Source organism: Balaenoptera ricei, chromosome 2 (assembly GCF_028023285.1).
Source record: "Balaenoptera ricei isolate mBalRic1 chromosome 2, mBalRic1.hap2, whole genome shotgun sequence".
Classification (NCBI taxonomy): Eukaryota; Metazoa; Chordata; class Mammalia; order Artiodactyla; family Balaenopteridae; genus Balaenoptera; species Balaenoptera ricei.
This window is the reverse complement of record NC_082640.1, coordinates 113,597,313-113,624,552: the sequence shown is the minus strand read 5'-3', so window position 1 is coordinate 113,624,552 and position 27,240 is coordinate 113,597,313. Positions and strand designations below refer to the sequence as shown.

The 27,240-nt window shown below is 53.6% G+C and overlaps 2 protein-coding genes across 3 annotated transcripts; both read right to left on the bottom strand.

The window, feature by feature from the left end:
• Positions 1–11,218: 11,218 nt before the first annotated feature.
• Positions 11,219–21,468, bottom strand: MMP14 (matrix metallopeptidase 14). The gene is made up of 10 exons (XM_059913836.1): positions 21,086–21,468; positions 16,988–17,136; positions 16,610–16,732; positions 15,950–16,257; positions 15,237–15,402; positions 14,776–14,932; positions 14,473–14,611; positions 14,192–14,342; positions 13,597–13,712; positions 11,219–13,224 (listed from the first exon to the last, which is right to left on the bottom strand). Exons 1-10 carry the CDS (start codon positions 21,188–21,190, stop codon positions 12,890–12,892), a joined length of 1,749 nt encoding a protein of 582 aa, XP_059769819.1. The 5' UTR covers positions 21,191–21,468; the 3' UTR covers positions 11,219–12,889.
• Positions 21,469–23,408: 1,940 nt separating this feature from the next.
• MRPL52 (mitochondrial ribosomal protein L52) lies at positions 23,409–26,725 on the bottom strand. Of its 2 annotated transcripts, none has more exons than XM_059915633.1 (5): positions 26,572–26,725; positions 26,407–26,467; positions 26,263–26,330; positions 23,954–24,018; positions 23,409–23,583 (listed from the first exon to the last, which is right to left on the bottom strand). In XM_059915633.1, exons 1-5 carry the CDS (start codon positions 26,708–26,710, stop codon positions 23,431–23,433), a joined length of 486 nt encoding a protein of 161 aa, XP_059771616.1. In that variant the 5' UTR covers positions 26,711–26,725; the 3' UTR covers positions 23,409–23,430. The 2 variants fall into 2 exon arrangements, with proteins under 2 accessions (XP_059771616.1, XP_059771617.1); XM_059915634.1 differs by having other exon boundaries at positions 26,407–26,464.
• Between the last annotated feature and the right edge of the window lie 515 nt (positions 26,726–27,240).

Genomic DNA, 27,240 nt, shown 5'->3' with positions numbered 1-27,240 from the left:
AGGAGGGGGCGGGTGACGAGCCTGGCCCCACCCCTGCCAATCAACGCGCTCTCCGCCCACCCGCCCGTCTTAACCCCTTTCCGGTCGTGCAGTGTCTTGTCACTTGGGCTTTGAAGGCGCTCAGCTTCCACTTTTAGCTCTGCTTTGTTTAGTCCTTTCCGTGTAACGTTAGTTACAGGACACGTCTGTCAAAGGGCAACTGCTTATTCCGTAACTATCACGTCTTTCCTTTGGATCCTTAAGCTCTCAGTACTTTTCTTGTCCCAGTGTCTGGGATGCGGTAGCACTTTTTTTGGTGAGCCTCTATTATAGCAATTACCACACGGTGTTGTAACTATTTGTTTACTCTTTCCCGCCCCTGCCCCTCCCCTGCTGTGGAAACTGAAACTTCCCGTAGGCTGGGGCCTAGACTGTTTACCTTTATACCCACAAGGCTTCTCTCCTGCTGAGACACAGTAATTCAATAAAGGAATAAATGTGCCTTCGCTTCTTGCTGGCTATGTGACGTTGAGAAAATTGTTTAACCTCTCTGTGCTTCTCAATTGTAAAATGGGGTTAATAATGTACAATTCCCTCTTAAGGTTATTGTCAACATTTAGGGAGATACTACAAGTTGGGTATCTAGGGAGTGTTTCATACCTGCTAGCAATTATTATTATGAGTCACAAGAGATATTTCTAATTTGTGTGGGCTTGGGGTTGCAGATTTCTTGTGGCGCTTATAGGTAATAATAGTAAACAATAACAATAGCAAATAGTTTTTGAAAAAAAAAACAGTTTTTGAGCTTTTTTTCACATTTCAGGCACAGATCTAAGCACTTTTCAAGTATTTGCTCTTTTAATCCTCTCCACAATCTTGTGAGGTAGTTATTATTGTTACTCCCACGTTACAGGTAAGGAAACTCTGGTACAGAGAGGTTTAGTATTGCCCAAGATCATGGATCTAGTAAATGCTGAAACAAGGGTTTGAACCTAGGCTATCTGGCTTTGGACAGAGTGTACATTCAGAATCTTACTACTCTCTCCTCTCTACAAATGGTACAAACAGTTTTCTGTTCATGACATTTGTTGTGGACATCAGTTTTTAATTTTTTTTTTTTAAAGTATTTATTTATTTATTTATGGCTGTGTTGGGTGGGTCTTCGTTTCTTTGCGAGGGCTTTCTCTAGTTGTGGCAAGTGGGGGCTACTCTTCATCGCGGTGCGCGGGCCTCTCACTATCGTGGCCTCTCTTGTTGCGGAGCACAGGCTCCAGACGCGCAGGCTCAGTAATTGTGGCTCACGGGCCTAGTTACTCCGCAGCATGTGGGATCTTCCCAGACCAGGGCTCGAACCCGTGTCCCCTGCATTGGCAGGCAGATTCTCAACCACTGCGCCACCAGGGAAGCCCAGACATCAGTTTTGATGTGTTCAAAACTGAGACCTCAGCAGGGCCTGAAGCCATAGACTTGGCCATAAGAAGTCCTTCTGCCACTTGGATCTTGGTCCCATGCCAAGGGAACTTGGTTCCTTGGTCTCTCTATGTTCCCTACTATAGCCCTTGGGATTAATGAGGCGTGAAATAGAACCCTAAATGTGGGAGGAGGATGTTGAATAAAGGGAAGCAGGGCAAAGAGGTTGGGGAAATTAAAAATACTTAAGTCCTGAAAGCGATCACGGAAGTTTTAGTTGAGTGCAGGCTGTGTTCTCTATGCTGGGTACTTAGCAGATGCCTGGAACTTGTAAGATTTCACTTTAACTTCAAGGAGCTTACAGAATAGTTGGGAAGAGAGGTCAGATATATAAATTTAAAAAGTCAGACAGCCATGGGGAGTACTTGGGAGTAGCTTGTGGGGAGTTTAGAAATGAATTTAGAAATAAAACAGGAAAAGTGGTGGTGAGATGGGAAGAGTCGTAAGGGGCAGGAGGAGGAGGAAGAGAGCCCATGGTCTGGAATGCTGAATAAACTAAGATTTGAAAAAAAAAAAAAAAAATCAAGATCTAGGCTGGGGGCTTCCCTGGTGGCGCAGTGGTTAAGAATCCGTCTCCCAATGCAGGGGACACGGGTTCGAGCCCTGGTCCGGGAAGATCCCACATGCCGCGGAGCAACTAAGCCCATGTGCCACAACTACTGAGCCTGCGCTCTAGAACCCTCGAGCCACAACTACTGAGCCCACGTGCCACAACTACTGAAGCCCACGAGCCTAGAGTCTGTGCTCTGCAACAAGAGAAGCCACCACAATGAGAAGCCAGTGCACCGCAACGAAGAATAGCTCCCGCTCGCCGCAACTAGAGAAAGCCCGTGCACAGCAATAAAGACCCAACGCAGGCAAAAAAAAGAGTGAATTTGAGCCAAAAGAAAATAGGAAGAAATGAAAGAGAACCTATAATTAGTTTAAGCTTTAATTCGTTTAGTGATTTTAAGTGTCCAAGCCCATATAAATCACACTGTAGACCAAGTACATTTAGAAATGGGTCTGTGGAGATGTTCTTGGAACTCTGAGAAATTGTGAAAAATAGTGGAAGTACTGGAAAATGGGCAGATATTTGGTTTTCAAAATGCCAATATCTAACTTTCATAGAGTACTCACCATATGTTTGGCACTCTTCTCAGCACTGCACGTATATCATCTCATTTAATCCTCACCACACCTCCAGGAAGTAGGTGTTATTTTTGTCCTCATTTTATAATTGAGGAAACTGAGTCACAGATAAGTTAGATAACTTGCTCAAGATCAAACTACTAGCATGTGCAGCAGCCAAGGTGCTCTGGTCTGAATGTTTGTGTCCCTCCCCCCACCCCCAATTCATCTCTTGATTTCCTAACCTCCAAAGATGATAGTACTAGGAAGTGGGCCTTTGGGAGATGCTTCGGTCATGAGGTGGAGCCCTCAGAATGGGACTAGTAAAAAAGGCTCTAGAGAGATCCCTAGCCCTTTCCACCATGTGAGGACATAGAAAACACTGGCTGTGAACCAGGAAGAGGGCCCTCACCAGAAAGTGACTATGCTGGCACCTTGATCTTGGGCTTCCCATCCTCCAGAACTGTGAGCAATAAATTTCCCTTGTTTATAAGCTACCCAATTGGTTGTATTTTGTTATAGTGGTCTGAATGGACTAAGATGGAAACTTGGTACTGAGAAGTTGGGGTGCTGTTGTAACAAGTACATAAGAATGTGAAAGCAGCTTTAGAACCGGGTAATGGGCAGAGGCTGGAAGACTGGAGGTGCATGCTAGAGAAAGCCTGCATTGCTGTGAATGGACTGTTAAGGGTGGTTCTTATGAGGGCTCAGAAGAAGATAGCTACAGAGAGAGACTCAATCTCTCAGAGAATACCTAAGTGAACAGGATGTTGGTGGAAATATGGATGGTAAAGGTTATTCTGATGAGGTCTTAGACGGAGATGAGGAAGACATTGCTGGAAACTGGAGGAAAGGCGATCTTTGTTATAAAGGGGCAAAGAACTTGGTTGAATTGTGTTCATGTCCTAGTGTTCCGTGGAAGGTAGAACTTGTGAGGAATGAAATTGGATATTTGGCTGAGGAAATTTCTAAGCAAAGTGTTGAAGAAGCAGCCTGGTTTCTCTCGGATGCTTGTAGTAAAAGATAAAAATGATTCAAAGGTGGAATTGTTCATCAAAAAGGATGCACAACTTAAAAATTTGGAAAATTCTTACCACTGTCTAACACTCTATATTTTACTCATTTATCATGTTTATTCCCTGCACCACACACAGGAATATAAGTTCCATAGGGGCAAGGATCTTTTCTTTCACTGGTGAATCACCAGTGCCAAAAGCAATGTCTGGCATAAAGTAGACAATAAATAAATATTTGTTGAATGAATGAATGAATGAATCAGTGACTGCCAATCATAGGCATCACGTGGATTATGTCTTTTAATCCACTCAACTACCCTTTGAATTATTAGCCCATTTAAAAAAAAAAATTTAATATGCATTTTTTTTTTTTTAAGTAGAGGGAAGGATTGATTTATTTACTTATTTATTTTTGGCTGTGTTGGGTCTTCGTTTCGTGCGAGGGCTTTCTCTAGTTGCAGCGAGCGGGGGCCGCTCTTCATCGCGGTGCGCAGGCCTCTCACTATCGCGGCCTCTCTTGTTGCGGAGCACAGGCTCCAGACGCGCAGGCTCAGTAGTTGTGGCTCACGGGCCCAGTTGCTCCGCGGCATGTGGGATTTTCCCAGACCAGGGCTCGAACCCGTATCCCCTGCATTGGCAGGCAGATTCTCAACCACTGTGCCACCAGGGAAGCCCTAACCCATTTTAAAGACGAGGAAATTGAAGCTCTGGGAGGATACACAGCTTGCTGAAGGTCACCCTACCAATAAGTCATAAAGGCTGGATCCAAACCCAGATTGTGTAACTCCAGAGTCCTTGTCCTAACCACTGTGTGGTACTGCTTCTCTGGGAAGCTACATTTTAAAAGACTGACAAAATGATTTAATCCAGAGGAGGGTGATGGGAATAGTGAGGGGTCTCTAAGCTGCTCCGTATGAAAGCTGTTTATGGAACAAGAAAGGCTTTTCACCTAAAAAAAGCTTAACTGTAGTGAGCGTTTGTATATATGAAAACTAGATCCAAATATTTGAAGAGCTGTAGCGTGGAACAAGAATTTGTTTATTCTGTACAGTCTGAAGGGCAGAAACTGGAATTAACAGAACAAATAAAGATAGTCTCTGCTCAGGGTACAGGAGCTGAAGGCATAGGTAGGGTTGATGCAGAGGGATACCAGTCCTGGGCTTTCAGGGCTCCTTGAAAACTTTGACTTGTGGATTGTCGGATGGCAGAACTTCTGGGAAGACAAGGGCAAAGGAGCTTCTCAAAGCAAGTTGTGTTAGATGCTAATACAAGGCCAAAGAAAGTGAAAGCAGAGAGGAGGCCTGGGGTGGGAAGAAAGGGGTCACGAGGGCCTTTTAGGGAGAAGTTTCAGTAAATGCCTGGTTGGGATGCAGACATAGAGGTTGGGTTAAAAAGAAATGACTGCGGAAGGAATACAGACAGCTTTTGGAAAACCTTGGCTTGAGAGAAAAGGGGAAAATGAGAAAAATCATTCAAGATTGCAGCAGAATCCAGGAGAGCTTTTCAAGATGGGGAAACCTCTGTGTTTGAAGGGAATGGGGATTGAAGACTCTACCATATGTTGACGGGAGTAAGTTTCCTTGTGCTTTGGAAAGAATGAGATGCCGGGTCAGGGACACCCCTTGGAGGTTTGAGAGCCACCTCAATCATGTCCATTTTGGGGGCCTCTCGCGTATTAAAAAATTAAATACTAAGACTGTTTTGAAAATATTTGGTGTATTTTATTTATTATTTATTTATTTATTTAAAAAAATATTTATTTGTTTATTTTGGCTGCACCAGGTCTTAGCTGTGGTACGCAGGCTCATGGTTGCGGTACTGCGGCATGCACGCGGGATTCCCCGACCAGGGATCCAACCTGGGCCCCCTGCATTGGGAGTGCAGAGTCTTACCCACTGGACCACCAGGGAAGTCCCAATTTGGTGTATTTTTAAAAAATTAATTAATTAACTTATTTGTTTATCTTTTTATTTTGGCTGCGTTGGGTCTTTGTTGCTGCGCACTGGGCTTTCTCTAGTTGTGGAGAGCGGGGGCTACTTTTCTTGTTGCGGTGCGTGGGCTTCTCATTGCGGTGGCTTCTTTTGTTGCGGAGCACAGGCTCTCTCAGAGCACAAGCTCAGTAGTTATGGTGCACGGGCTTAGTTGTTCCGCGGCATGTAGGATCTTCCTGGACCAGGGCTCGAACCTGTGTCCCCTGCGTTGGCAGGCGGATTCTTAACCACTGCGCCACGAGGGAAGTCCCCCAACTTGGTGTATTTTAAGTGTTTATATTTAACAAATGAAAACTTTTAGCATAAATAGGCAATAATATAGTGATATTCACAAAACACCTACAGGCATTTTTATGAACTACAAAATTTAAGAATTTTATAAATGTAAGACTGGGATTAAAGGAGGCTCCCGGCCCCAGGGTGCAGATGACTTTAGGAGGATGGGTGCAAGTGAGAGTCCCCCCAGGAGGCTTGGGCATGACCTACAAAGGCCTCAGAGAAGTGGCACAGAAATGTCCCATTCTTAGATACAGGAGTCGCAGAGGCCCGCTTGCCTTGGCCAGAGGGAGCTCTGTTCTAGCATTCTGAGGTCCAGGAGTGCAGACCCACCTGGACAAGCCCAGGGGACAGGCATCCCGGAGCGATCAGTGTCTGAGGCGTCCACCGGAGGGCAGTGTGGCAACTCAGAGGACAGGACTCCAGTTCCCCCTTTACTTCCTCCCGCAGACCCTCTGTCCTGCACCCCTTCCACTCCCACTTCCTTCCTGGAGTTATTCGAGGACTGTTCACCAACCCCCCCAGCACAGGCACAGACGACGGAAACTGACTTTTCCCTCTCTGCAGCTGGAAGACTAAGGCTTGTCATCCTGTCGCGCCCATAGTCCCACCCCTTTAAGTACAGGTGTCCTGGGTGGAAGCGTGGAAAGTGGAAAGGGGGAAGGGACAGGCCGGTGGTGTGCTTGGCCCTGAGCGTTGCTGGCTTTGCCCCTACCTCTCGGTTCTCCGGGCTTGGCTTGCAGTGCCAACACCGAGCACGAGGGGGCGCTACCACCCTGCAAACCCTCCCCAGCGGTCTCTGCTGCAGAAGGGGCTGCGCTCAGACAGAGAGGATGGGGTGGGCGTTGCTCTGGGCCCCTTCTCCAGCTTTCCTCCACCCAGAACTTATGTGCAGTTTTGTGCAGGCATGGGGTGGGGTGGGGGGGACCTCTGGAGCACAGACCAGTAGAGTGGAGGAGAGACTCTGGGGACACCTGGCATGGAGCTTAGAGGAGTGAAGGGAGAGAGACCTTCCTGCTGGGTGCTCCAGGGTCCAGGTGCACGCTGTCCTGGGAGTGCAGCCTGGAGGATTGGTATTTCCAGAAGAGGTAGGCGAACACAACCCAATACCAACCATTCCCTGATTAAGGGCAGGCTCTGGGATAGGGCTGGCACATAAGGAGGAGGTCTGTAGGGACAAAGCCATTGTTCTGGAGTTGTGAACCTCTTCCCTCGACATATTTTCTTTCTTCTTTGAACCTTTTAAAGATTGAGGTGAAATATAAAGTAAAATTCAAAAAATGTACTAAACTTAAGTGTACAGCTCAGTGATTTTTTTAACCTATAAATTTACTATGTATACACATACTTATTACACGTGTATAGAATACTTCTGTATTCACAACTACAGCTGTTAACGTATGTATATCACAGCTCTCACTGGCAATTCAAGTCAGTAAACATTTATTAAGGGGCTCCTGTGTGCCTAGCGCCAGCCATCCTACTCTTTTGTAAGGAAGTGAGGACAGAACGTTCGGCTGGTGGCTGTGATGTGGTCAGTGGTATTATGAATCATAGTCATTCTTCGACAGAACTATACCACCCGTGCCTTGGAGGGCAACAGCTGCCTGTGTGATCTACCTGCAGTGCCCATATTTTTGGAATCCAAAGTGGGAGCAATTGTCTGCTGTGTCTGAATATACAAACTCATGGAACCTCAGGAAGATATCATTGGATCCAGGATGTTGGGTCAGGGCAGCCTCGCTGCTAGCACAGAGCCAGGCACAGAGTGGCCAAGGAGAGCGTTTTGGGGAATTGATCTTGCTCTCTGGCCTGGTGCTACATGTCTCTGGAAGCTGGGCAAAGGGTGAAGTCTTTGACCACAGGCTGGATCAGAATGAGCTGGAGCCAGTCACGTGTGTGTGAATCCGCTGGGCCCTTCGGAGGCACCCGTCTTTCCCCCGCTTTGTGGTCAGCCTGGCCTTGCCCCACCCAGACCCCATCCTGCCCCAAATCGGGGAAGTGCCCCTAGCGGGAAATCAAGTGAGTGGGCAGGATGTGACCCATGGTGAGGCAGCTCCCAGACCTGGCCCAGTCCCTGAGTCAATGAGCTACTTCAGGCTCTCTGAGGAAGTGCTTCCTCCAAGTCACTACAATGTGGACACCTCTGCTTTCCCCTCTACTGCCCCTCCCTATCCAGGTGTGGGTCTTTGGGTGCAGGAAACTGGTCTTCTCCTCCTCCTCTAAGCCACGAAGGCCCATTGTAGGAATAAGGGACCCTGCGGAGACCTGGTCTCAGCCTGGAGGCAGGGAAAGCAGCTCCCTTGGGGTGTGGTGACAGCCCTTGCCGGGGGTGCCCAACTGATCCTGTCGTGGAACCCCGGGGTCCAGGCCTGCGGAGGGACAGGGGAGGACAGAGGGGGCTGGGCCTGGCTGGGGAAGGCTGGCCTGGAAGGCACCCAGCCGCGGCCCAGGGCCAGGGTGGAAAGTATGTGTGTGAGCTCATTTGGAAGGTGGCTTCTGGCCAGTCAGGCCTGCCTCCTTTCCAGGCCTTGGCTGCCCAGCCCCCTCGAAGAAGGCTGCCTCTGGGTCTCCCCAGTCTCCCAAGACTGTCTGAGTGAGGAAGGCAGAGACCCACAGGCTAGGTGACTGATGGGAGTTGCTCTCCTAAAGGAGGTGAATTCAGATTTGGGCGGTGGGTTGGATGGGGGTACAGGGACTGCAGAACAACAGAGCAACCTCACCTGGGGTTCCCCGGGGCCTTAAGGAAAGGCAACTGCCCTGAAAGCCTCCCCCTCCCACCAGGCCCCTGCCTCAGACGTTCACCACCCCCATCCCTCCCCCAGCTGCTGCCTTTGTCCCATTCACTTCCTCTGGCTTCTGAGTCCTATGCCTCCTCCATCCCCTCAGAATACCTGTTCCTGCCCCCAAAAGGAAGGTGACTCCTGGCGAAGTGGACTCCTGAGGAAGAGCCCTTCTCCCCTGTGCTCCTGCTCCTGCGACACAGCACAGCAGGCAAGCACACACATGCTGACAGATTCCACAGAACACACACTGCCATGCAGACACCCAGCTACATGGAGTCCACAATGGAAGAGACACCCGAGAGACATGGTCAGAATCTGCCTGTACAGGAAAAAAAGTCAGACAGACCTGGGTTTTAATTTTGGACTACCGAGCTGTGAGCTTGAGCAAGTCTTATCTGGGCCTCAGTTTCTGCATCTGTAAAATGGGGCAATGTTTGTGGTTTTTCCCACCACCTCCCATTAGCTGGAAAGGGAAGTGGGAATACAGAGGGTAAACAAAGGACTGGGAAGGCTGTCAGACTGTGGGGAGATGGGGCCTGGGAGAAGGACAGGGAAGGACCAGCAGAGCTGGCCAGATTGTACGTGGGGGTCACTCCGCTCAGTCCCCTCTCCTGTAGAGAGTCCAGCTCCTCTTAGATCTTCCCCTCCCTTCCTATCCCGTGGACCCAGCACCTGGCTGGCAGCCTTGCAGGCATGGGCCCAGCTGGTGGCAGGAGCCCCGAGAAGGGAGTCGATGTCAAGGGTGTCCATGGCTCCCCCCAAACGTGTGGGGTGCAGTGATGGGCAGAGTACAGTCCTATCTCCTGAGAGCCCGCTTCCCTGGGTTCTGCCCAAACCTCCTTGCAGATTCCCCTTGGCTCCCTCCTGGCTACTCTAACTCACATTTGCTGCTTTCGAATAAAGGAACTTGGAACCATAGAAACTGGGTCAGGCCCAATGGACAAAGCAGGGTAGGGCCAGTGAAAGCAATATTTGCAGGTCTCCCGGGGCCTTCTGCTCTCCCCTCACCCAGCCTGACCTGGTGGTTCACTCAGCTGGGGCCCGGTGGGGTCCCCGGAGCAGCCTCACTGGGCTGGATCCCTCAGACCCAAGGCACGTCAGAAGCACGGGACCTTGCAGCCTTCACCCTGCAATTCTCCCAGCTTGTGAGGCCTCTTCCACCTCTTCCCCCTTTGTCTCTGGTCCTCCATTCCCATCTCTCCCCCTTGGCTTCAGAGAGAATCTTGTGATTCCAGAATCAGGGCCAAACAATTTCCTCGTGATGGGGAAACCACACTCCAGACGCCAGAGCCCTAGGCTCCCCCTCCTCTTCCCTCTGGCAGTCCCCCCTCCCCATGCTCCTCCACTGGCTCCAGCTGTGTTTTGCAGAACTCCCACTGGATAACATCTGTAATTGCCTCCAGATGTGGGCCACAAAAACACAAAAGGGCCATGAGCTCATCTCTGAGCTCCTTGCCACACACTCTGGCCCTACCACCCCCAGACGCCCCTGACTTCTCAGGGTCCCCATCCCCTCCGGTGAGGGTGGCGGGGAGGTGGTGTCCAACTCCACTGAGACACAGAGGCCCTGCCAAACAGCTGTTGGGCAGGAGAGGCGCAGGAGGCCAGGCATAAGGTCAGGGTTCCTGGCTGGCAGGAAGGGGGGTACACCTTCTGCCAAAGCAATCACACCAGCCAGCCCTGACTAGCAGCTGCATCAAACGCCTGGCCTAGGCGGGGCCAGGGCTCTTGGAGGCAGGCTGTGGAGGGGGCCTGGGCTGGAGCCCGGGAGGGAGCGAGGGCCGGGCTGAGGCAGGAAGGGAAGGAGGGGAGAAAGAGGGCTGCTCCCTTCAGCGGAGCTGACTCAGCAACTGAGCGATTGCTCCCTCCAGGCTGGTTTGGAGGAAGGGTGGGTCGACAGCCTGGGAACCCTGTCTGGGGCTGCAGTTTCTAAGGAAAGAGGAAACAAAGCCCTGTCATTCTGCCCTTCCAACCCGACCATCCTGCCTCTCCTGGGCAATTGGGGTGAGACCCCTGTTTTGCCAGAGATAGGCTGCTCCTAACTGGCCACGGGGCAACCTCTTTCTTTCCCCTCTGTTCCTTCTGCCCCTGCAGGGGAGCCCCAGGCCTGGGAGAGGCTGAGATCCTGAGGGCTGGGGAGAAGGGCCTGTCCCCCGCTCCCCACCCCACCCCCCCCCCGCAAGCCTGAGGCTGACTGTGATGGGGGAATCCCCCAGCAGCCGCGCGAGGCCTGAGCAAACAGAGGGTCTGCGGCTGGATCACACGACAGGGTAACGCAATTGAGGAAGATTTTCCGAGTGGCTTCAGCTTGGCCACTTCCTCTTGCTTTTGCAGTCCTGGGCCTCAAAGGTAGCCTCTTAGGCCAGGTTGGGAGAGGGGAGCTGGCTGGGCTCTGCGGACAACACCGCCCCCGTGGAGTATGCCCTCCTCCCCATCTCTGGGCCCCGGATCCCTTTCGTCCACCGAGAATAAACATATTCCGTTATGAAAAATACCCAAACCCCACCTCACGGAAAACACCGCACGGCCCTCCTGCTTCCTATGCCCCTCACAGCCACGTCCCAGGCACACAAACTGCAGCCACACCAAGAACGTGAAACACTGTTTATTCTTTGTGGAAAGGTTGAACAAGGTCGAAAATGTCCTTAGAGGGCACTGACCCAGCCCCGCCCTGCAGGTCCTGGGGTCGGACGCCTCTGCCCCACCCCCACCCCTCCCCATGCCCCTTGTTAACAAAAAGGAACGATTTGAAGGGAATTCATATATAATAATTATAATAAAAATATACATTAAACAAAACAAAAAACCCAAACAAGACAACTTTAGCCGAACTGCCAGCACCGTTCACCACACTCCTCCCACCCCTGACATCCCTCTCCGCTCACTGCCCCCACGTGGTCTCTCACTCTCCCAGGTCTCCGGGTACCAGGACCACCTTCGGCGGCCCAAGGAGACCTCAAATGGGTGGGCCGGGTGGGGAGGGGAGGGCAGGACACCTGTAGAAAGGGCTTGGGGGGGCGTCGGGAAGCGAGGGGCTAACCTGACAAAAGGCCCAGGCGCCCGCCCATTCCCGGAGGCTGGCGGAGGCAGGCTGATCCTCGGCTCCCTAGCTAGGTGGCTGCTCTCATCAAGGTCCCGGGTCGCCAGTCCCCCAGGCCTGCCCTCTCTGCTCCTTTCTCTGGCTCCCTGCCTTCCCCTCCGTGCGGTCTGATTGAAGCCAGGTCACCAAACGGGAGCAGGTGTGCCTTTCTCGGGCCCTTCCTGAGAGCTCCAATAAAATGTGCCCTCCCCCGGGTACCACAGCCCACCCTGTGGCGTCCCTGCCGGCCTGGCCTGCCCGGCCCCCGGCCGTCCACTCCTGCTGCACCTCCCTGGTTTGCCTTTTGGTCCTGTCCTGTCCTCTCTGACTGCTCTGCCCCTGGGTCCCTACCCCAGCTGCCTGCATTTGAGTGAGGTTCTTTCTCTGTGGCCCCCAGGCTCACCCCCAGGACTCCTGGGGCCCACCCCGGTAGCTGCACCCCCTGGTCTCAGCTCTTCCAACCTTGACATCCCCATCCGAGGCTAACGTTTGGGAGGGTAGGGCTGTCAAGGGTTTCTGCAGCCCCAGGTTAGTCCTTAATGGCTCAGGCTCCTTCCGTGGAAGTTCTCGGGGGCCGGTGGGGCAGAGGCGGATCTCGGTGGAGAGGACTGACCCTCTCTGAGCTTTCCTCCCAAGGTCTTAGGGAAGCTGAGCGGCCCTCACCCCCTCACTCTCTCAGGGTCTCCCCCTCACAACAAGATTAGATTTCTTTCAGCCAGAAAGAGTGTGGGAGGCTGCCAATTGGGTACCCCTGGGGGCTCGCGGGGCTAGCATGCCCAGAGACCCCTGAGGTCAGAGTTCAGAGGTTAAAGGTATGTCAGGGAATGGAAAAGGAGCAGATGACCCCATTTGACCTTTACCAGCGAGGTCTGAGGGTCCTGCCTTCAAGTGCAGAGCCCGGACATTCAGATAGGGCTGAACACACACCAAGCCACGGGGGCCCCTGAGGGGCAGGGGCTGGGAGGCCGGCCCCTGCTCAGCCTCCGGGGGAACCCATCTAGGGAAGAAGCAATGCCAGCGCGGAGTGGGGGAGAGGCCAGTCATGGGACAGAGAAAAAGGGATGTGGGGGGGCTGGGGAGGGGGCTCGGGACCGGCGGGAGCAGCCCACCCACCACCACCTGCTGCCACTGGCCTTCAGAGGCAAAGTCCTCGTGGGAGGAGTGGGCGGGCGGCAGTGGGGGTCAGACCTTGTCCAGCAGGGAGCGCTGGCAATAGAGCAGTCGCTTGGGGGTCCCGTGGCGTCGGAAGAAGAAGACGGCGAGGCCCACCGCCAGCACCAGCAGCAGCAGCAGCACAGGCAGCACCACGGCGGCCGCGCTCACCGCTCCGCTGCCTTCCTCGTCCACCTCGATGATGATCACCTCCGTCTCCTCCTCAGTCCCCTCATCCGGCCGGCCCCCCGACGACGGGCAGCCCATCCAGTCCCGCAGGGCTGACTTGGGGTAGCCCGGCTCGACCTTCAGCTTCTGGTTGTTGAATTTCCAGTATTTGTTCCCCTTGTAGAAGTAAGTGAAGACTGCAAGGGTCAGCAAGAAGGCGGCACGGCAGATGAGAGGTGCGGGCAGCGTCCGGAGATGAGCCAAAGAGAGAAGGAGAGCGGGAGAGAATCCGTCAGTGTGCGCGCCAGCTGAGGGAATCGCTTCGCTTTCCTGAGCATCGGTTTCCCCAGCTGTGAAACCAGGGAACTCTAGCGCCAGGTTGAGACAGTGGTGGGGATTAAGGGGTCTGAAGCGTGGAAAGCACTTACTCAGTGCCTGGCACAGGGCAAGGGCTCCCCTGTCCTCCTCATCATTATTTTCAACCCCGATCCTCTCCGTCTTTCCTCCTGCTCTCTCTCAACTCCCTGTTCCGGTCCTCCCCTCACAGACGCCTCCTGTGCCCCTCTCACCTTCATCGCTGCCCATGAATGACCCTCTGGGAGACTCAGGGATTCCTTCCCAGACCTTGATGTTTTTGGGGTACTCGCTGTCCACTGCTCTGAGCTCCTCGTTGAAACGGTAGTACCTGGGGGAGAGGCAGGGAAGGGAAGTGGTTGGACACTGGGCATGTCCTCCAAGGGGAGTGGGACCCGGGACTGAATTCGCCGGTGAGCAAAGGGTGTCTGTGGACGGGGGGCAGGGGGACAGGGGTTTTGAGTAATGAGGGCCTGCAGCTGAAAGCGGTGGAAGGTGGGGGTGGGAGGGAGGGCCCAGGCTGCAAGGAGCCACCAGCGGCCCTTAATGACAGTGCCTGGCAGCTGGGGCGGTGGCACAGGGCTTGGGGCAGGAGGCGTCAAATGAGCAGGTCTGAAATGGTGACCCGGTCAAACCCCACTCACTCAGCACCCCATGGAGGCTGCCCGTTGCTAGGCAACAGCACAGGCTCAGCCAGCTTCTTCTCCAGGGAAACATTTCAGGGGGAAAGTAGGTCTTCCTCCAGAATTGAGGAAACCTGGTGGTGGTGTCTGAGGAGGAAGGCCTGGGCCCCAGGGATTGAGGCCTTACTTGTTTCCCCGAAAGAAATAGGTCTTTCCATTGGGCATCCAGAAGAGAGCAGCATCAATCTTGTCGGTAGGCAGCCCTCGACCCAGCTCCTTAATGTGCTTGGGGTAGCCAGGCTCCAGGGAAGCTTCGTCAAACACCCAGTGCTTGTCTCCTGGGGAGGAGAGGGAAGGGCAGGATCTGATTCCACCTGGGCTCTGCGGTCTTTGGAGGAGTCAGGTGGAATTTGCTCCTCCAGGGAGACCCTCCCCACACCCAAAGACTATGGCAGAATGTCCGGTTACCTTTGAAGAAGACAAACTTGCCATCCTTCCTCTCATAGGCAGTGTTGATGGATGCGGGCAGGCCCCGCCAGAATTGGCCGATGGGCATGGGGTATCCATCCATCACCTGGTTTTTCCTCACCCGCCAGAACCAGCGCTCCTGGGAGGCAGTTCATTACATCCTTAGCTTTGTCCTCCAGCTCAGTCCCCAAAGCTCCCGCACTGCCTCAGTTTCAGTATTTAGTCCTCCTGCTGCTGTTTCCACCCAGCCTCCCGGTCATGGAGCCCTTTTGTCCCCCACACCAGCCCACTTCTTCCTCTCACCTTGAAGACAAACATCTCCCCTCGGAGCATGGCCACGGTGTCAAAGTTCCCATCACAGATGTTGGGCCCATAGGTGGGGTTTTTGGGCTTATCAGGGACAGAGGGCCTGGAGGTGGTCCTGGGTTGAGGGGGCATCTTGGTGGGGGACCCTGACTCGCTCCCTGGGGCAGAGAACACGAGGGGCACTTCAGACTTGGTGGCAGAGTAGGAGGAAAGGACAGACATATGGGCAGATAACACCTTTGGAGAGGTGTGGCTGGGCCTTTGCGGGAGGCTGAAGCAATCAGCTGGGGAAGGACAGAAAAGGTGGGGTCTTTTAAAAGTGGGAGCGGATGGAGGCAGGGTCAGGTGGGGGGCCGGGGGGAGACTGTAGGGCATGAGGGAGGGGAAAATGCACAGGCCAGGGAGAACAGGAGAGGATAAGGAGCAGAGAGGAAGGAGCAGATGTGGGCATAGATTACTTGCCATAAAGTTGCTGGATGCCCCGGCGGTCATCATCGGGCAGCACAAAGTTCTCTGTGTCCATCCACTGGTAAAAGGGTGCCATGATGGCCGAGGGATCATTGGAATGCTCAAGGCCCAGGGCATGGCCCAGCTCGTGCACAGCCACCAGAAAGATGTCATTCCCTGGAGGGATGGGGATGATTATGATGGCAGCCTGGGTCCCTTCCCTCAGACTCCCTGCTTCCCCATCAGAAGCTTCGGGTTCACAACGAAGCCCGCCTGCCATATTTTCCACCCAAAGTGACCAGATCCTGAGTTCCAGCCTCATATTTGGCAGAGGAGGCAAAAGCCGGCCAGCAACTCTTCTGGGTAGAGGCGAGAGACTGTTCTGGGGCTGGATCCAAATCCCAGCAAGGATTGGGAAGCTGAAGTCCTATCTGGGCCTCAGTTTCTCCCAGGAGCCAGACATGACATTTGCCTGGAAAAGTGAGTGATGCAGATGCTTTGAAGCCTTTGACTGGGAAGTCAATATTGGGCGAGAGAAGGGACCAGATGTAAATAGCTCAAAACGGGATTTCTGCTTTCACGGGAAGTCAGACCGGGAGATGTTTGTGGTCCCCCAAAGCCCTGAGATTTGGGGGTCTGAGGCTTGGGGAGGAAGCTGGAGAACCCCCATACAAATGACTCTTGATTCTTCCAGGGATAAGAGTCCCCAGGCTACCTCGCTCACCATTCAGATCCTCGTTCTGGACAGTCCAGGGCTCGGCAGAGTCAAAGTGGGTGTCCCCTCCAATGTTGGGGCCTGGGAAGTAGGCATGGGCCAGGAAGCCGCCCTCGCCATCGAAAGGCGTGCTGTCACCGTGGAAACCCTCAGCAAAGAAGATCATGATGTCGGCCTGCTTCTCGTGGCCCTCACGGATGTAGGCATAGGGTACCTCTCGGAAGCGCAGCGGCGTGGCACTCTCCCACACACGGAATGCCTTGCGGATGGCCTCGAATGTGGCATACTCCCCCACCTTGGGGGTGTAGTTCTGGATGCTGAGGTCCAGCCACGTGGGGAGAGGATGGGAGTGTGTTAGGACAACGAGGGGCAGAACTCCTTCCCTGTACTCTCCCAGGTCTGACTGAGCTGTCCAGCCACCTTTGTCTGACCCAGCTCTTCCTGCCGCCTCACGATGCCTCTGTCCCAAGAACTGAGGGCTTTCTGGGCCTGGGATATACCCTCCACCGGCTGCACCCCTCTCCAGGATGAGAGCCATTTTCCTCCCTACCCCCAAGGATGCTTCTCAGGAACAGGGGTGAGTAGCGAAGGGAGCCTCAGGGTCTCTAAGCACCACTGATAGGGAAGGGTGACCTGATGTGAGAAAGGCCATTTGCCTGTTGGACTCACCAGAAAGTGATCTCGTTATGCTGCCATTTGAGGCCCTGGATGGCATAGCGCTTCCTTCGAACATTGGCCTTGATCTCAGCCCCAAACTTGTCTGGAACACCACAGCGGGGGCGCCTCATGGCCCTGGGGTGTGAGGATTGTGGTCAGGAGAGCGTATGAAAGAGAAAGATCTTCAGAGGAGAGGGGGACTGTCCGGCCCCAGGGTGAGTGTGGGGAAGAGACAAGGTCATGAGGTCTGGATGAACAGGAGAGGGTCGGGATCAGCTTGTGGGGATGAGGTATGGGGGTGGAATCAGGCATTCAGGTGGCAGCCTCTCTGGTACTCAGTGTTGTGTCGGTGGGTGCTGGGCAGAATTCCTGCCAGGGTCTAGCACTTACTTCATGGTGTCTGCATCAGCCTTGCCTGTCACTCGCAGACCGTAGAACCTCTGCATGGCAGCGATGGCAGCTGAGAGTGACTGAGGCGAGCGCTGTGTGTGGGTACGCAGGTCCCCAGGGGGCAGGTAGCCATACTGCTGCAGCCAGGCCTGTAGGGAAAGGGATGTGGCTTGGAGCATCCCCACCTGGCCCGAGGGGAGCCTCTGTTTCCTCACGGCACCTGGAATGCACCCTTGGCTTGGTGTGGAAAGGGCAGTGAGCTCCCAGCCTGGCTCTGGCAGTGGGTCTGGAGGAACTCCCAGGCTGGACCCAAACTCTGGCCCGGGTCCTAGTATGGCTGATCCTCTTGGAGGGGTGGGGAGCCACAGTGCTGGGCTTTGGCTGTAACTCTTTTGATGGGAGCCCTGGTGGTTTAATTGAGTTCTAGGATGTCTTCTCAGAGCTGGGATTCCTTCTAGCGCTTTTCTCCTCTGTGTCAAGTGTTCTTGTAAATACAGCATGTCCCACCTGAGGCTGGGGTGTGCCCATGGTGGATGGAGAGGGGAGAGGCTGAGAGGGCTCCACTTTGGGGCCTGGCATGGGCTCTCCTGGGACAGGCATGCTGTGCCTCTGGGGTATACACAGCTGAGATCTTTTCAGAAAGGAGAGCAGAAAAGGAGCTAGGGCTCCGGCTGGCTGCTGATAGGGGAAGCTGGGGCGTTTGCAGGTGGTGCGGACGTGATCCAGTCACAGAGTCGGGATCCTGCCACTGTCGCCATCCAAGCAGCATCTGACCTAGGGCTTGGGACCTAAAGACCCATTTAAGGTTCTCAGTAGAGGGAGTGGGAGATTGGGATGGTGGTTAGGATTAGGGTTAGTATTTTACTTAGTATTTTGGTGACTGTAGTTTATTTTAGGTATGATGTGAATTGTCCCTAATATAAAGGCTGGCATATTGCCTTAAAGTTAGGTTTTTGGTGTTTGTTTGATTGAAAGGTACCCACATTGCAAAGCCCTGTTGAGGAAAAAGTCAGCCTTTATTGTAAGAAAAATGGAGTCTTTTCCTAAAGCCTGAAAAGTAAAATGAGCCAAGTTTTATATGGAACATGAACATGCTCAGCTCCTCCTACGGGGAGATGCTACCCGGATGGCTCTGGTCCCTGCTCCAGCTTTGCCTTCTTAAGGAGTCCAGAGGATGCTGCAGGTTGCCTAGGGCGGGAGCTTGGAGTGCAGAGTGGTGCTGCATCCCTTACTCCAGGTCATTAGGTTGGCTCTCCATGTGGCCCTTCACCTCGAGGCCCAGGCCTTGACGGTGGTGCAGTGCTCTTGCACTGGGGCTGGGGGTGATTCAGGAGCAGCTGACTGGGGACCTGAGCCCGCAGGGGCAAGAATTGCAACATGGTTCTGGGAAGTGATCCCCTACGGCTGATGATGGGAGTTAGGGCCCGAGATGTAAACAACACAGCCTTTCCCCAGCCAACAGGCCCAGCCAGAACAACCCTAGCACCACCCGCTCTGAGAGCCCCTCCTCAGGGGAAGAAGGCGGGGAGCAAAGTTTAACCTCTGTTATACCGGAGCAGGGCAGGAGGCTCCGGTCTTGGGCTGCTCTCCCGGGAGCTCTAAACTTGCCCTGACCTGTGCTAACTGATGCCACAGCTAGTGCCTGCAGGAGGCCTGCTGTGGCCTGTGCCCAAGTATGCAGGAAACTCCCTTTGCCCCTGGCCTCACCTGTAGGGTAGTCACATCCCGGGCTTATGACCTCTCGTGGGGGAGCAGCTGCTTCAGCTTTGGGAAAGGATGGGAGCAGCCCACTGCTGGAGCTGGAAGACTGAGGTCAGGCCCCCTCAACCCTCAGGGAGCAAAGCTCCTAGGGCAGGATGACAGGAGGGAGGGTGGCAGAGAGATGGGGAGAATCCACGTCTGGGAGCTCTGGGATACATCCCTCTTCCTGATGAGTCTTTCAAGAAGGTGGATAGGTCTAAATATTTACGCCCACAACCTCCACCCCATATGCAGTAGAGAAAGGTGGAGACTTAGTCAAGAAAGGGACTTCTCTGGAGTCAAGAGAGCCACAAGTCCTGGAAAGGAAGTGCCCCCATTCCTCTCCTCCTCCCAGGCCTAGGCTCCGAGCAAAGCAAGAACCACAGAGGAGACTATGAGGTCGGAACCACAGAAGAGAGGACTCTTGTGTCTGCGGCTGAGTGGGAGAAGGGCCAAGTGACAGACTGGCCAAGGAGAGGAGAGGGCTGTCCCGGAGCTGGTGCAGGACCCTGGAGGTGGTGGGAGGAGGCCGGCTGTTTGAGGCCTGGGCCACCCCAGCTCTCCCTTCCAGATTTGCCTGGAGAGGGAGCAACTCTGCAGGGTCAGAGAACTGAGTCGGCTGGCTTTGTCTGAAAACTGAGTGGTGCAAGGTACTCCTCTAGGGGAAAGTCAAGGACAAGGAACCCCTCCCACTCGTAGGCCCACTTCACCGGCCTAGGAGTCCTGGAGGGGGTTGGGGGGAATCTCTGGCTCTGCTGCAGGCCCTGGATCCCAGCCTCTGGGCCTGCTCCTCCCTCCCTCTGCCTCCCACCCCTCCATGGCCCAGAAGCAAATGATGGTTCTGGCACTGGGACTGCCCATGACCCGCTTAAAACAGAGCCAGGGCTGCCGCCCCTCCCCAAGGGGACCTAGTGGGGCAGGGGAGGGAAGGAAGGCAGGGCAGGCGAAGTTGGCAGCGGGAAGCCCCCAGATGCCCGGGCTCCTTTTGTTAGGCGCTCTCCCCTTCAGGCCTCTGATGAAGACTCCAGGCCTGGAAAGAGGATGCCTCCTCCTCCTCCTGGACCTTGTCAGGCTTAGCCTCTGGGCAGATTTTCACTCTCCGTGGTCACCTCCATTCCTAGGGCCACACTTTTCCTGTCAGTCTCAGGACAGAGAGAGTGTGTTCTTTCTGGAGATGTTTTCTCCCGGGGTGGGACCAGGGCCGGGACCAGGAGGGAGGAAGCCAAGTCCTGATCCCTTCCCCCTGCTCAGGGGCCCTTCCTGGCCCCTCCCGACCGCACCCAGGCCCTGGCCGAGCTGAGTGGGTTGGGATGGCCCAAAATAAGAAGCTGATCAAATCCGTCTCCCACCTTCACCCCAAAATAAAAGAGAGAGAGAGGAAAAACTTCCTCAGACAACTCCCACGCGGCTTCCTCCCAGGCCCGGTGGGCCAGCGTCGGGGAATGGGTGGGGGGCAACCGAGTCAGTCAAGACCTGCGCGGGAGCCCAGGGCCAGGCCCTCACCCCGCTCCCCGTGCGAAGCCCCCAGTCTCCCTGCAATTAACACAGAAAAGCAATTAACAAAAAGAGCCTAAAGGCGCCGAAGGGGGAGCAGGGAGCGGAGGCGGCAGCCCGGCCGAGGCCCCGGCTCACAAGGAGACCTTTGTGTGTCCGGAAACGCGGGCCAGGGCGCCAGCGCCGCGACCCTCGACGCCAGGGCTCCGAGCCGGGACACAGAGGGTCCTCTCGGGGAGGCGGGGGGTGGGGTGGGGGCCGGGCCCGCTCGGCCGGCCACCCCCGACCGCACCTGGCAGCCGACGCGTCCGAGGAGGGCCGGGAGCGCCAGCCAGGCGGCGGCCACAGCGTGGGGGGCCCGGGCCAAGGGGCGCCGTCCCCGGAGCCCTCCCGGCCGGCAGAGCGCCGGCGAGCGCGGGCGGGAGAGCGCCTGCGAACTGGAAAGTCGAAGAAACAACAAACTCTCGCACATGACAAGAAACCAGGACAGCGCGGGGTCTGAGCGGAGTCCAAATATTTATCAGGCTCCCGACCGGTTCCAGAGCTGAGCTCAGAGCCCAGGGGAACTGGGGAGGGGTGGGGAGTGGGCCCCGGCTGGAAAGTTCTTCCAAGGAAAGGAATGGGAAAGAAAGTCGGCGGCGCGCGCGCGCGCGCGTGCGGGGTGGTAGTTGGAGGAGGCAAAAGTTGGATCGACTTTGAAGTTTGGAGATGAGGAGGGAAAGGAAAGGAAGGGGGACCCTGCAGGCCGGAGCAGCCGAGACGCCGAGAGCCCTCCTCTCCGAATGGGGGCTGTCCCCTCGGAGACCCCCGGGCTCGCCTCCCCGGCGGGCGCGACTCCGGGCAGGGCCGGAGGAGCTCACTTACTTCGGGGCTGAAGCTGCTTTGGGCAGAGCTGAGGGAGGCGAGCGCGGAGGCGAGCGCGAGCAGGGGGAGCAGCAGACTGCGGGCGGGTCGTGGGGCGAGAGACATGGTCCGCGACCGTCCGGGCAGCCGGGCCGTGCGGGCTCCGCGGCGGGGCCCAAGCCCTGGGGTCGCACCGCCACTCCCTCGGGGCGCCTTTTGTCTTCCGTAGGCACTGAATTTGGATTCCTAGAGCGCTGTCCGCTTGGAGATGAGGGGATTGTTCTTGAAAGCGCCTATTTGCTCGTCCCCGCTTTCCCGTTTTTTGATCTTTCTTCTGCTTAGTCTGCGAACTGGATGGCGAGCCCTCTCTCGCTCTCTCCTCTGGTCCCTCCCTTCTCCCACAGGCTCCCTCCGCCCCCGCCCCAATGCCCTCCTTTCCCGGTGCGGACGTGGTTGTTTCAGTCTGAATCCAATTACAGCCAAGAGCAGGGTAAAAAAAAAAAAAAAAACAAAAAAAAAACCCTAAGTTGCCTTTCTGTGGTGGAGGCTGCCATCTGCAGGGGTTGAGGCCACAGCCGAGAGCGGGGGGCTTGGGGGGACTCAAGGGACGGGATGTGGGAGACTTTCTCCTTCTAAGCATATTTTGGGTGGCTTGATTCCTCTGCTTCCACCGTTCATCTCACCTCCGTGGGAAGCACTGGGAAGCTCAGCGCCTGGGGCAAACACGGAGCTCAGAGCCTGGGACGGTGGGGGCATCTTCCGTGTCCACGAGACCTGGTGTGCGGGGTTGTCTGCTGGGGTCTGTGGCTCAACCGTATTGAAAATTGTGCCCCTTATTCTTGTCAGCCACCTCCGTCCCTCCCCTAACAAGAAATAATAATATTAAAAAAAGCAACAATACCAAAACCCAACTACCCACTGACAAATCCCACCACCACACTGGATCTGGGGGTCCTGTCCCCAGAGAAAGACGAATGCGCCCCCTTTATTATTGTCCTTTGCAATCTGCTGCCCCTTGAACTAGAACTGGCTGGGGAGAAAAGGAGTGCAAGGCCATGAAGTCCCGGGAAAGGCAAATCAAGTTTGGTGAAACTGCGGAAAAGAGAGAATGGGAGTCAGGACTGCGGGGTTTAGTTCCCGCTCTATACCGGAAAAGGAGATAATCCCTTAAAGAGTATAATCTCCTCCTTCAGGGGCTGACTAGACTCTGAGAACAAAAGGTGGAGGTATGAAGGGAAGGGGGAGGGCAGGCTAGACCTGATGGTGGGAAAGGGAGACAGATAAGAGGCTGAGGGCTAGATCTGGAAAAGCAACACAACAGAGGCAGGAAAAGTGTGGGACACAGAAAACCCGACCATCAGCGAAATCTAAGATCCAAGAACTGCATTGGTCAGCGAAGAGAGGAAGGAGGTTGGTGGGGGTGGCGGAGAAGAAGGGAGGGAAAGAAAGCAAGGGAAGGAATAAAGGAGGCTGGACAGAAATTATGTCAGGTAGGAAGTTCCAGAAATCCTAGAGATAAAAGAACTGTCACATATTTGTGGCAGGAGAATGGAAGAAAAGCCCAGTGCTCGGTATTGTAATGGGAGCAAAGGTCCTTTTTCCTTCAGTATCCATGGGAGGAGCCATGATCAATAAAATGAAAGGTTTCCCTGGGGCCTGTGCAGCTAACAGATCTGTGGGAAGTATATGGTGGCTATTAGGTACCTATTCCACGGTCACTGTTTGGGGGCTGAGTACATCAGGGCTCCCCTACACAAGTGGGGGTTGGGAAGTACAGGCCTCTCTCCAACCAACCTCTGGAATTCAGTCAGACCACAGAAACCTCAGGATCCCACTCTTTAGCAGAACATGCAACACCCAAGTCTGCTGTTCCCGTGTCAGCCTTCCCAGTGGGAGTATCCTCTAGGGCCATGTATCTGAAGTTTATAAAAACGGATACCAGTTGCTTGCCAAAAAGTGGATCTCAGCTGGAAAGCCTTTTCCATCAAAACATTTATTAATGCGTAACTGCATGAGGCCTGAACTGTGTATGGGCTGTTAAAGGCTTGAGTGTGTGGCTAAAGCCAGGAAAACTGTTGCCCCCTTTTTCACGTCTGCAGAGGAGGAAACTTGGGCCAGTCCTATGGCCTGCAAAAGAGGGGGTCAATACCCCTGAGCAAGATTCTGCTGAACCGTAATGGAGCTGGGGTGAGGGCACTGTGCCAGCACTTCCAGGCAGTGATCTTACAGCCTGTTCTTCCTGGTGTCCATCCTCTTTTGCCCTGAAGACAGAGAGGGAACATAAAGGCTTTCTTCTGGCTGGGATGACACATCTAGGTGATAGAAAAGAAAGCCAGAGCCAGGCTGGGGGAGACAGGAGTTGCTTTTTATTGACTTGGTCGTGGGTTCTGCAGTAGAGCCCCTTTGGGTTTAAGAGCATTCTGCTGCTTCCTTTCTTCTTCCTGCAACTTCTCTTGCTGCCTGAGCTGCCATGCCTGTAATCCAGCATCCATTTCCTGTGACAGCAGTACAACTCGTCTCTGAAACAGACAGGAAAACAGCGTGGATAACATCTGGGGCTTGAGCTCTGCACCATATATCCTTTCATTCACAGATCAAAGTCAGAGGTTTCAGCTGGAAAATGACACCACTGACTGGGGAAGGGGTGGAACCAGGTCCTGGGCTGGGAAGCAGGAGGAAGGCAGCAAAATGGGTGTCTACTATTGGTTCCTGCCCTAGGAGTGCCCCACTCTATCCTCCCTTCTCCCGGTACCGTTAAAACCTTTGGCAGATAAAACCTCGGAGTGAGGGGTACGTGTTAGCTTAGGTGCCAACTAAAGACAAATTACAATTTAAATTTTCTCCCCCTGATTACACACAGTTTGCTCTGTGTGGGCTCTGGCCACTCACTGCAAACTTTTCCCTTTGGGCTTTTCTCCGAAGCTGGCCTTTCATTGGAGGAGCAGGGCGGCCATCTGCAGATAGAAGTGAGAGAAAAGGCAAGTGTTAGAGATGGCCTGCAGGACCCTGGGAAAGCGGCTGTGATAGGAAAGAGGGAAGAACAAATCTTGAGCTCCTCTTTTCCATTTCACACCCACTGTACCTTAATTCCCCTAGAACACTTCCCTCAATGGCGAGGTATGCCAGAACCACCAAGAATAAGCTCCTAGGCATGTTCCTACTCTATTTTACTTACCCCTCCCTCATTAGCCTAGAATTCAAGGTCCTTTGCAATGCTGAATCTCCTGTTTTATCTTCAGAAACCCTCCACTCAAGCAATCTGATTACTGTTCTACTTACCAGTGAGTCCTTGCTGAGTTCCGTCTCACTCTATAATGAAACACCCTCTTTTCCTTTCCTTCCAGCCAATTCTCATTCTTAGGCCCACCTCAAGCTCTACTTGTCCCAGAAATCCTTCTCTTATCTCTTCAACTCTGTCAGCTCTCTCTTCTGAAAGAAATGCATCTCCATCATTTAATATTCATCTCTCTGTCTGGGGACATTTATTGTGATACTGATTGTTTTTAGCCTTATTTAGCCACCTCAAATCCTTCTGGAAAGAGGCAGAGCATTGAAATATTATTACTTAATTTTTAAAATGTCCATGCTTTGTTTTTCCAGCTAGACTTTAAGTTCCTTGGGATTAGGGACTGTATCCCTTACTTTCACTGTAGTATAGTGTAGGCCCATAATAAAAATCTTATAAATGTCTGCTGACTTGCTGAAAAAATGCAGTATCTGATCTCAAGTAGTTTATAACAGAGATTAAAAGGATACTTACTTTCTACAAAGAAAGAAACAGTGAAAACTCTGTCCAAAAGTTTGAAGGCAAGACAAATAAGAGATAATATTCATCAGGAAAGGGAACCAATACTGTGTATATCAGGTGCTTTACACTGGTTGTTTCATTTTATCCTTCCAAGAACCATCGGAGATAGGTATTCTTCTTTTACAGATGTGGAAACTGAGAGATACCATTAAGTAACTTGCTAACCACAAAGTTAGCAAGTAGAGAAGCCTGGATTAAGAATCAATTCCATGGGCTTCCCTGGTGGCACAGTGGTTAAGAATCCGCCTGCCAATGCAGGGGACGTGGGTTCAATCCCTGGTCCGGGAAGATCCCACATGCCACGGAGCGACTAAGCCCGTGCGCCACAGCTACTGAGCCTGCGCTCTAGAGCCCGTGAGCCACAACTACTGAGCACGTGTGCCACAACTACTGAAGCCCAGGCGCCTAGAGCCCGTGCTCCCAACAGGAGACGCCACCACAATGAGAAGCCTGTGCACCGCAACGAAGAGTAGCCCCTGCTCGCGGCAACTAAAGAAAGACCCAACGCAGCCAAAAATAAATAAGTAAAAATAAAATAAAGTAAAAAAAAATTCAATTCCAGAGTCTTCCCAATATTCCATACTACTTCAAGGAGCTCCTAGGCTTCCTACAGTAAATAACAAGTAGGAAAAGAATCTTCACCATCCTCCTCAGCCACCAAGTATCTGATTAAGAAGGTTCATACTCCTATAGAATCCAGTACTCAGGTTTCTGTGCTGTTGAAGGGGGCCTGGCCTCTGCCCAGTTCTAGTCCTGGCTTTGCTATTATCTAGCTGTGTGCTCCTGAGCGATTTACTTCTGTAGGCCTCAATTTTACCACCTGTGAACTGGAGTCCCAATGCAGTGGGGAGTGGCTTCAACTTTTTTAAGGTCCTTCCTTTCTAGGGCGTTTTGTTTTGTCTTGTTTTAAGGTAAAGGAAGAAACTTTTCTGCAGAGAGCCCCGTCATCCTCTGTCTTCACTCTTCTAAGCCTCTCTCTGAGACGCTCATTTAGGCAGCCTTTCAAAGAGCTCTACCTGCACTTGGTAACAAATTCTCAACAATGTACTCACCACACAGAAGGGCGGTTCTTCGTAACTTTAAAAACACCACGTCCCTCTCAGACACATTAAGTCTTGTCCCTCCCGCGGGATGCCCCACATCAGAGTTAGCTTCTGCTTATCCCCACAAGCCAAGAAGATCCTGTCTAGCTTTACTTTCCATAGGCGTAGTTTAATTTATAAAATAAACAATAGGATTTCTTCCCCCCAACTCCAAATACAAAGTTCAATACTTTGTCCACTCAGACACAACCCGCACCTTGACACGCCCCCCCACCCCCCTCCGTCCAGGGGCGTTCCCTCTGGGTGAAAATCTCCGAAGTAGAGTTAACTGGCAGATCAGCGCTCACCCGCATAAGACCAGTCTGGGAGCTCCGTAAGGGGCCCGTAGTCGGAGGGGTTGGCAGCAAGGCCCTGCCTGGGTGGAGAAAAACAGTTCCGTGAGGACTCAGCCCAGCTTCTGGCCCCTCAGTTCCCCCCAGACCGGCACTCACCGGAGTCGCCACTGACTGCCCGCCCGAGCCGCGGCGCCGCAGTGCAGCCTCCGGACACCTGCTGGGAAAACAGGGCAGAGTTGGGAGAGAGGCCGTGCAGCCAGCCCAGGCGTCCCGGGCCCGCCTCCACGAACCCCCGAGCCCCCATACCCTACACCCGCTTACCAGAGAGCACTAAACGTAAAGCAGCCATGCTGAGGCGCAGGAGCCGGAAGTGGGCGTGGCTTCGTGGCCACGCGCGACGCTGCGCGGGAAGCCGGAAGTCGCCATCTTGAATCTGGTTTTCAATCAAGGGCCACGCCATCTTGGTTCATCGTACGGAAAAGAGGGACAAAACTGCTTCCAGGGATTTTTGGGCGAGAACGGTCGTTCAGCGTATGCATTCTCAGTGGTGGTTACAACCGTGCGGAAGTCGCGTGCGCCCAGACTTAACCGTTCTGAACTGTTTCCCCCCCACCCCCACCCCCTCCATTGCCCCGCAGCGGTCTCTAGTCCTTTGAAATTTATTCTTTTATATCAGTTGAGTAACATCCACGTGACCGCATTCTGTCTTCTGGCATCACTGTAACGTATTTCCCCCAGCCTAAGAGTCAAATTTAGAGTGAATCAGAAAATTTGGGTTTCAGTTCTCATTTATCAAACGAAATTGAAGAACTTGTATGTGATAAGCACTGTATTCGTTGTGGAGAGCAGAGCAGACGTCCCTATTCAGATAGAGCTCCTAGTCTAGAGAGAGATGATGATAATCAAATAATCATACACATTACTGTAATATTACAGCTGAGATGAGTGCTGGGAAGGGAAGTAGGTGCTGCTTGTGAGCATATGATGGGA